The sequence below is a fragment of the Orycteropus afer genome, unplaced genomic scaffold (assembly GCF_000298275.1).
Source record: "Orycteropus afer afer isolate SDZICR_OR568_19922 unplaced genomic scaffold, OryAfe1.0 scaffold00002, whole genome shotgun sequence".
In the NCBI taxonomy this organism is placed as follows: domain Eukaryota; kingdom Metazoa; phylum Chordata; class Mammalia; order Tubulidentata; family Orycteropodidae; genus Orycteropus; species Orycteropus afer.
The window spans coordinates 30672444-30682777 of NW_006921589.1; the positions used below are offsets into that span (position 1 = coordinate 30672444).

Consider the following 10334-nt stretch of genomic DNA (forward strand, 5'->3'; position numbering starts at 1 on the left):
TTCTCCTGCTCTTGCAGCCTGCTACTCTGGGCGGGCCTGAGTTTCCTCTCCTCACCTAATCCCTTCGGCTGATTGCTCTTCTCTCTGGCTTCTTGGCTTTTAATCCCCTTTCTCCTGCTCTTCCCGCCTGCTACTTTGGGCATCCCTGAGTTGTCTCTCCTCACCTGTAACCCTTGCGCTGAATAAATATATATATTTAACCTGAATACCTCACCTCTTCCAAGGTATTTTCTAAAGCACCACTCTGAGACCAGGAACAGCAAACAAATTTCAACTTACATGTCCAACAGCAATTAATTGGTAGTGATTCACCAAAGTAGTGAGGCTTTTAAAAGCCATATCTAGTATCAGCAAGAAAGACTGCTGGAATCAATTAGTAATGTCTGCTACAAGAACAGGATTGGCAGGAATACTGGGTGTGCCACATACTTGCCATCCTTGTAATATGTCATCAATAAAATCTTTGTGTCAAAAATGAACAAACTTACCCAAAGTTAGGAAATCAATGTATTTTTACATACCTGGTAGGGAGCTTCTCAAAGTCAACATCTAAGAATTGTTCATAGCTAGAAACAAAACTGTCCAACCATAACTTCAGATAATCTGGATCTTTCTGAAATAAGAAAACCATCATCATATTAAGTATGCCTGTCAGAAAAACAAAATGTTTTCACTCCTTTTAAGCACTATGAAATATGTAAAAAAAAAATATGAAATCTGTAAGTGATATTCCCAAAGATGTATATGCTGTTTTAAAATGCCTATTAAGTATACTAAGAATCTTCAAATAGCATCCCATCTCATTCAGAAGAAGAGCTATAGTCTTACCAATGTCCCGTAAGATTCTAAACAATCTGCCCTCCCATATCACAATGATCTTATCCCCTACTCCGAAAAACTATACTAGTAGCTAATCCTGGGACATGACAGGCAAGCTCCCACCTTATGGCCTTTCAATCAGCTGAATTCTTTGCCCAGAATACTCTTCCCACACAATGGCTAACTTACTCATCTCTTCACATCATTCCTTAAATGGCATATTCTCAATGAGGCCTATTTTTACCACTCTCTTTTTTCAAATTGCAAACCTTCTCATTGACCTTTACCTTACCCAATTTTGTTTTCCCCAAATGGTCCTTTACTATTTTCTAACATACCCTATAACTTACTTGTTTATTAGTTAATTGTCTGTCACTTCTACTAGAATGGAGAGTTCATGAAGGCATAGATTTATAATTTTTTCTTCACTAAAGGGAGCTCTGGTGGAGTAGTGTCTAAGGTATTTGACTGCTAAGGCTGACGGTTCAAACCCACCACCCACTCCTCGGAAGGAAGACTGGGCAATCTACTTCTGTAAAGACACTACCTCAGAAACCTAAGGAGGGGTTGCTATGAGTCGGAACCAACTCGAAGGCATTGAGTTTGGTTTCGTTTATTCATCAAAATACACCATTAAGAATATGAAAAAGCAAACCATGTATTGGGTGAAAATGTTCTCAGTGTATCTGACAAAGGACTTGTATCTACAATACATAAAGAACTTCTATAAATCAATAACAAAAGGGCCAACAATCCAATTAAAACACTGGCATAATACTTGGATCATTCAGAAAAGGAGATACACAAATGTTTAAAGAGCACATGGAAACATGCTCATCATCATTAGTTATCCAGGCAAACACAAATTAAAACCAAATGGTATTGCTTAAGGGGTAAAGAGTTTCTCTTTGGGGTAATTAAACACTTTTGGAAATAATGGTGTGACTGCACATGTTGAATGTAATTAATGTCACCAAATTACACACTTACAAATAGTTAAAATGGCAATTTTTAAATACATATTTTTAGTACATATTTAATAGAAATTTTTTAACAACAAATTTTTTGAAAAATTAGATACCATTATACACTCACTAGAATGGCTAAAACTGAAAACAGTATCAAACAAAGTGGTGAAGATGTAGAATAAATGGAACTCTCACACATTACTAGTGGGAGTATAAAATGATATAATCACTTAGAAAATAATATGGCAGACAATCAGAAAGCAATTTCACATACAACATGGCCTAGCCATTCCTCTACCAGAGAAATGAAAACATATATCCACAAAAAATTTGTACAAAAATGTTTATAGTCATTTTATTTTCAATAGCCCAAAGCTGTAGACAAAAAAATGCCACCAACAGGTTAATGGATAAACAAGTTCCAATATATTCTAGGAGAGCTGGCAACGCAGTGCCTAAGGCATTTGGCTGCTAATCAAAAAGTTTAGCGTGGTCAGAGCCCACCAGCTGCTCCACAGAAGGAAGACTGGGCAATCCACTTCTGTAAAGATTTACCACTTAGGAAACCCAATGAGGGTTGCTGAGTCAGGACTGACTCAACAGCAGTGAGTTTGGTTATTTTTTGCTTTAGTATATTCATAAAATGAAAAACTATTCAGCAATAAAATGATTGAACTACTGATACACATAATAAATATAAATTTCAAAAACATGTTGAGTGAAAGATGCCATGTATTTAAGCATACATATTGTGTGATTTCATTTAATATGAAGTTCTAGAGCAGGATACGGTGATAGAAATTAGATCAATGACTATCTTTGGTTGGAATGACTGCAAAGGGACACAAAAGAAATTATCTTGGGTGACGGGAATTTTCTAGTTCTTGATTGGAGTGGTAGTTACACGAATGTTTATATAAATCAAAACTCATCACGTTTTACACTTAAAATCTGTGCATTTTATGGTCCCGCAAGTTCCATCTCAATAAAGTTGATTTGGAAAAAAAAAAAGATTCCTCAGAAATATCTTTCTGAATATAAACTTGTATCATCAAAAGTAATGTTCAGTTTTTTCCTTCACACTTTCAACAATTTACTCCAGTCAAATTTTAATATGTCACCCAGGAGTCTTAACTACCTAGTATAAGTAAGTATCCTGCTTAAACTCTGCTCTTAGATAAAGGGAACTCAAGTAATTTACTTCCCTAAAATAAAAGCAATGCACTACAAATCAGAAACTAAAAGAATGTTCCCAGAATATGCAGACTCTGCTGACCTTTTGTGTATTTGTTTTTCTATTAATATACTGTTCCAAAATCAGCTCAGAGCTCCTCATAAATTGCCACTATCTACATAATCACTGAGAAACAAGAAGATGGAAATATTTCAGAAAAAGAACGACTTCTGTGAGAAAATTTTGCAGGGGTGTTAATACTTGCTTTTTTCATTTCCAACTAGAACACCATTCATTTATTCCCTCATTCATTTACCTACTCAGCATAGAACTACATCATTGTTCTTTCCTAATAAATCAGATTATCTCTGTAAACGTTAGACACAAAACAGTCATACAATGCCAAAAAGAATTAACACATTTCTCTTCTTATTTTATTTAGGAATTCTGTAGTGTATCCAGTTCAAAGTGGGCTACCAAGTGTTTGGAAAGTAAAGACTTTGCCAAAGAAACTGGGTATCTAAGTATGGCAATGTTTCATTTAGTAAAGCACTAACAATTTTCAGCACCTGCCAAGTGCTAAGTTTTACAGGAGGCATTTTTTTAAGATATATCATCTCATTTATTCCTTATAACTATCCAGAGAAGCATATTTCATTTTCCCCATTTTACAGGTTAGAAAAGGGAAGTTCTAAAGTTATATAATTTGTCCAAGGTCATACAGCTAGAAAACGACAGTGCTGGAACTAAAATTCAAAGATATGTGAATCCAGTACGTGCTCTTTACACTACACTGCCTCTGAAGTATGAGCATAAATAAAAATGGAGCGCTAATGGACAAAAAGAGAAATATAGGAGTTTAGTCAAGATTAATCAACTCAAGACTATAAAAAATTTAATACACAAAACAGCCACATTCTACACAGCCATACTTTGCTGCCAAAGGCCACACAATGAAAGATTTCCACATACCCCAAAACATTATTAATTAAATCTCAGCCTTAGTCATTTTCATGGTTAATACCAGTTTGGTAAACTGAAACATCACAGTATGGTCTATCTCCCATTTGTACACTATTTACGACACAACACAAATGTATTAAGTAAAGCATGAGCACTGGGGCCAAATTACAGTCTCTCATCCCTGCTCTGTCACTTACTGAATAAATCATCCAGTATCTGCATATTAGTTTCTTCCTCTATAAAATCAAGATAATAACAGTATCTAACTTACAGGGATGTTATACAAATTAAATAACTGAATAAATGTCAAGGGTTTAAAACAATACCTAGCACATTAATATTCACATTAAAAAAAAAAAAAAACCTCACTGCCGTCAAGTTGGATCCAACTCATAGCAACCCCTCCTTCAGTTTCAAAGGCAGTATCACAACAGAAGTAGAATGCCCAATCTTCCTTCCAAGGAGTGGCTGGTGGGTTTGAACTGCCAGCCTTCTGGTTAGCAGTCAAATGCCTTAGACACTACACCACCAAAGCTCCTACACCATCAAAGCTCCTAATATTTACATGCACAGTAAATATTAGTATTATTTTTATAACCTGTTATGTGCCAGTATCAGGGAACTCCCACAAAACAAGAAAGTTTCATGCTATGCATAAACATATTTAAATACGTCAATATTCCTTTTGTCACTTAATTTTAATTTTATTCTTTTCTTCTTAAAACACTTTAATTTACAATATGTGTGATTTTGAACAGGTTGCTGCACCCGTGAGAGCTAATCATCTATAAAATGAAAACAATACTCCCTACCTCATTGGCTTATTAATTGGTACTAACTGAGAGAACGCATATAAAGCACTCAACATCTCAGTATTCAGTGAATGCTCAAAGCATGCTGGCTAACACTGTTGAGATACAGGCTCTGACATGAAGCTCTTCATGGTCCAACATGAGAAAATAAGTAAAATAACTACAAAATCAAATTTATTTGCACTCAAATATCTGTCCACTCATTCCTTCTACCACTGTTTTGAGATCAACTTTCTTCTGGACTGGGACACAGTTCCCTATTGGTCTCTATAGCTTCCCTTTCTCCCACCTACACACAGCCACTAATGGCATTTGCTAAATTTCAATCTAATTATCTTTTTCTCTCTCCTGCTCAGATTCTTTTGATGGCACCTCATTACTACGAGATAAAGTCTAAACTCTTAAAACTCTGCTGTCTAATAAAGTAGTTATTACCCGTACTTGATAATTTAAATTACATTGAAACACAGAAAGCTTTTATCTTCTCATAACATTTGCTTCCCTTTTGGGAGGATTCAGAGGTAATAGAGTTAAGAGGTCCATGTAATTTCACCTAGTTCTTAAGGGGTAGCACTACATAAAAAAAGAAAAGGGGGGGCACACCACCCTTCCCCTATGCAATGACAACTGGTTTATAGTATTTCTTAAAGCTTTAAAACTATGAACTTTTACATATATATACATACTTCAACCCTGTATGGGCAGTATACAACTTACATATGAGCTGCATTTTAAAAGTTCATTTAATTTGTCAGCAATATTCATAATATATATACTTTACAACTCTAGTAGAAATTTCTCCCTTAAAAACAGATTATTTATACTGTTAGTCTTTTAGGTGAGCCCTGAAGGTTTTCTGATAGCACCTAGCCACTTTAATAAACATTTAGAAATTGCCAACTAGGTGCCAATCAGGGACAGTGTAAGACACTATATACAAAAACAAAATATAATCTTGTCCTTGAAATGTTAATGCTTCAATAGAAAAGAGAGGTATAAACAAACACAAACCAGCATGACAAGTATAAGAGTTGTGAAAAGTGAGTTCACTGAGTAGCAAAAGGGCTCAAACGTGTTCATAGAATCATAAGTAGATATTCTCAAATAGGGGAAGGGAGAAGGAGGGAGGAATTCCAGAAAGAGCAAAAACAGGAAGACATGTTCAAAGATGTACAATATTTAGTATTGTTCACAGTGTGAAAATGACAGGAAGCAGTAGGATGGGTATGTGGGATTATAAAACTGGAGAAGTCAGCATTCCCTAAGCAAGTATCCTACTCAACACTGTTCAGCTCAGTAATAGATCTGATGTAAAATTTAAAAAGAAAAAAAAAAAAGATATCTGGACTTAATGAAGTCTGAGGAGCACTAAAGGTAAACAAAAGGTAAATGAAATTCTTAACAGATTGCCTTTAACATGAAATGTTCCTTGTGAATGGAATGGGAAGGGATGGATATAACAAAAAAACTTCCAAACATATATGACCACAAACAAAAAGTGGAAAGAATGGTACAGTGAAACCTGTAAGAGCTGGAACTCAACAGGACTGACTTATTTTTCCAAGTCTCACAATTCTTCTGCCATTGACAGGATGGAGTCACCACTTTCCTATCGCTCTACTTAGTGGAAAATATTTTAGTTTTCCTTCTCTCACAGGTTTTCATCTAACACAGGTTCTGACCTCTACAGGTTTTACTGTATAACGACCTGGTTTCAAATGATGACTAATATTCTATGACTTATATATTCTCATCTCCAACTGCATTATTCTGAAGCGCGTCCAGATATATCATTTCATCTATAAATATTCAATATATATCCCTAAAAGACAAATACTTTTGAAAATGATCACAATATTATAAAATCTAAAAATATTAACAGTTCCTTAGTATAAAATATCAATCAGTTACCAAATGTCCCTGATTGGCTCATAAATACCCTTTTTTTTTTTTTTTTTAAGTTTATTTGATCACATAAGGATCCAATTAAAGTCCATATATTCCAATTGGCTGATAAAGTCTTTTTAACAGTTTCTTCATAGGTTTCCTCTACATCTTTTTTTCCCTTCTATTTATCTGTTGAAGACACTGGGTCACTTGTGATACAGAATTTCCTACATTATAGATTTTGCTCACTGCATAACCTTGATTCATTTGCCATATTCCTCAGTCTACTGATGCTATCAACTAGTAGTTAGATCTAGAGGCTAGATCAGATTCAGGTTCAAATTTCTGGCCAAAATAAAAAGGACTACATATGTAGTCAATATACTACATACATGTTCTTCTAAAGGTACATAACATCTGCACTTGATCTTAGCCAAAAGGCCAAGAAGCAATGAAAGATAACATAGTATCTGGTTAAATCTTTTTAGTGATGTTAGGAACTACATCAAGATACTAGATCTAGTATTTAGTTATGAGTGATTTCTGTAATAAATCTTACAATTTCCCTCACTCTCTTTGGGTTTATTTTCTTATCTTCTTGAGGAGCTCTGGTGCAGCGTCTAAGGCGTTTAGCTGCTTATCAGAAGGTTGCAGTTCAAACCTACCAGCTGCTCCATGGAAGGAAGATGAGGTAATCTACTTCACTAAACATTTACAGCCTTGGAAACCCAATGAGGGTCACTATGAGTCAGCATCGAATCAATGGCAGTAAGTTTGATTTTGGTATTTCTTATCTTCTTGAAATAAATGATGTGGCGTAGTGCCTAAGGTATTTGACTGCTAACCAGAGGCTGGCGGTTCAAACACACCAGCCACTCCTAGGAAGGAAGGTTGGGCAATCTACTTCCATAGACATACCACCTCAGAAACCCAAGAAAGGGTCACTATGAGTCACAAAACACTCGACAGCAGTAAGTTGTAACTTACCTATTCCTGCATTAAAAATTACTCTAAAATTTAACAGCTTCAAACAGCAAACATTTATTATATAGTTTCAGGATCAGGATTCTGTAAGTGGCTTAGGCATGTGGTACAGCTCAGTATTGTTCATGAGGTTATAGCCAAGATGTCAGCTGAGACTGCAGTCATATCAAAGCTCAAGTAGGCTGGAGGATCCACTTCCAAGCTCACTCACAATGTGGACCTCTTCATAGGGGTGATTACAACACAGCAGCTGGCTTCCCCCTCAACAAATGATCCAAGAGAAAAAGAATACGGAGATAGAAGCTGCAATGTCTTTATAATCTAATTTTAGATGACATACTATCACTTTGCCATATGTTACTCATTACACAGACCAACCCTGGTAGGATGTGGGAGGATACCACATGAGTATGAATACCAGGAGGTGGGGATCTTGGAGGCTGGCGACTAAAATGACAAGTTCATTTATTTTGTGCCTTTTTCTCTAATATATGTATTTAAAATCATAAATTTTGTAAAGCAATACTGTTGCTACCTACCTCCCCAAGTTTTAAAATGTAGTGTCTTTTATCATTCAGTCCAAAAATTTTTTTATTTTTCTTTATTATTTGTCCTTTAGTCCAAGGTTTATTTCAATGTGTATTTCTTGACTTCTAAGCATATAAGCTTTTTCTTAAATCTCTATTTTTGCTACTGATTTCTTTCTTAACTGCATTCTGGTTAGAAAACTATTATTTTAATCATTTGAAAGCTGTTGAAAACTGCTTCATGATTTGGTACATTATCCTTTTGGCAAATGATAGGTGTGTGCTTGAAAAGAATGAATACTGGATACAGTGTTCCACATAAATTCATTATATAGTTTGTCAATTCTATTGTTTAACTCTCCTATGTCCCTTTTTGTTTTCGTTTAGTCTATTTTTTCTGTCAATTACTAAAAAAAGTGTGTTAGCCCAGTACCTAGTATATGGACATACATACCTCAGCCCCAAGGTCTGAAAATAATGGGAAAACCTTACATGTTTTTAAATTAAAAAAGTGAGGTACACAACAAGTATATCCCTTATTTCTACCACTACAGAACATCATGTTGGAGCTATCAGACAATATAAGACAAGAGAAAACAATTGGAGGCAGAAGAATTAGGAGAGTCCCCACTTTATACAGAGACTCTACCCGCAAGAAGCTGCAGGAGCTGCTCAGTCATCAGAAAGTGCATAGTCTCCGATGTCCTCTTCAGATGTAATCAAGGAAAGTGATAGACAAAAAAGGACCTCCAAGAGTGTGGAGCCAAGAGCAACAGAAAACAGTCACCTGGACAGTTACTTCTAAGAAGCAAAACCAAAATCAAATCACAGAACACTCCTTATCTTAGGGTAGGGGACCAGGCAACTTTTGCCCAGAGGGTTTCCAGAACTGTTATTGACCAGTGCCTCCTATGTGACTTTCATTCTTTGCTTTTTGAAGCAATCCTATCAGTTTCACCACTGTATGTTGGGTTTTCAGGGGACAGATAAAATGTCTTCTGAGTTCACAGGTCTCAGTATCAAGGGAAACAACTGTTGAACCTGACGTATATCATAAGATCCTGGGTTTCAAGACTGACGTCATGATTCAATGGGACTTTGGGGGTGCCTGAGATGGACATGAAGTGTATTTTCCATATACTGGGTGTGGTGTAGTAAATCACATAGTGTGGCTTTTCTAGCCATAAGTCTTTGTAAACTCCATGGTGGAATTTGCCATGAGCAACTGAGTAGTTCCTGATTGTTAAAGTTATCCACCTAGGGTATTTCTGTTGGGAGCAGCACTAAGTAATTTTCTGGGAAGTTCTCTCTCAGGTGCATAGAATTCTGATGTTGGGATTGGTTAGTTTGGCCACTCTGCCAGGCTCAAAAGGAGCCCTCCTAGAGGCAGAAGGAGTCTCTCTGACTGCTGGCTGAGAAAGATGTGCTGCTGAGAGAAATGCACTCCTGAGAGACACGCACTTGCTGAGCAAGAGAGACGCGAGAAACACGTGCAGCTGAGAGAGAGACACAAGAGACATGCGCTGCTGAGACAATGATTGCTGGCTGCTAAGTGAGACAGCTGGCTACAAAAGACTGAGTGCATTTCTGAACTTGAATTGTAGCCTGGTGCTTCCCTAGTAAACCCCACAATCTGTGAGTTCTGTGTGGCCACCACAGCAAATTATCGAACCCAGCAGAGAGGTGGTGAGTGCTGCGGGAGGAACAGATGGTGCCAGGGTTGGGGGAAGGGCTGGAGGGAGGCAGCACATCTGGCCTTGCAGGAGTAGGCCTTGGACTACTGATGGTGATTCTGTCTTCCTCTTGTGAGGTTAGAGGAGATCAGACGATAGGGCCTCCTTGCCTCTTTGGCACTGGGGATGTGAATAATTGTGACTAAGACAGCAGACTACAGTAGATTAGATTCTTGGTCCCAATTCCTTGGTAGTAAATTTGCCATGTAGTTTTACATTTTGCTACTATGGACATGGTATATCTCTTTGTCTCACCGATACAAGGCATGAAACGTGACTTGGACATACAGTGAGCAGAGGATTTAAATATGCTTGTGCAGTTTGGTGGTCTTCCATAAGAGTATGTCCCAGATAGCTACTCTTCCTTGAGCCTGTTGTTGTTGTTGTTAAGTGCCGTCGAGTCGTTTCCGACTCATAGCGACCCCATGCACAGCAGAACGAAACACTGCCTGATCCCGCGCCAGCCC

At 37.0% G+C, this 10334-nt stretch overlaps 1 protein-coding gene across 1 annotated transcript in view; it reads right to left on the minus strand.

The window, feature by feature from the left end:
- The window catches only part of NBEAL1 (neurobeachin like 1), a 209665-nt gene that overhangs the window by 177943 nt on the left and 21388 nt on the right, over window positions 1-10334 (minus strand). The window contains 1 exon segment of the mRNA XM_042783564.1: window positions 522-613. Coding sequence (XP_042639498.1) covers window positions 522-613 — 92 coding nt within the window.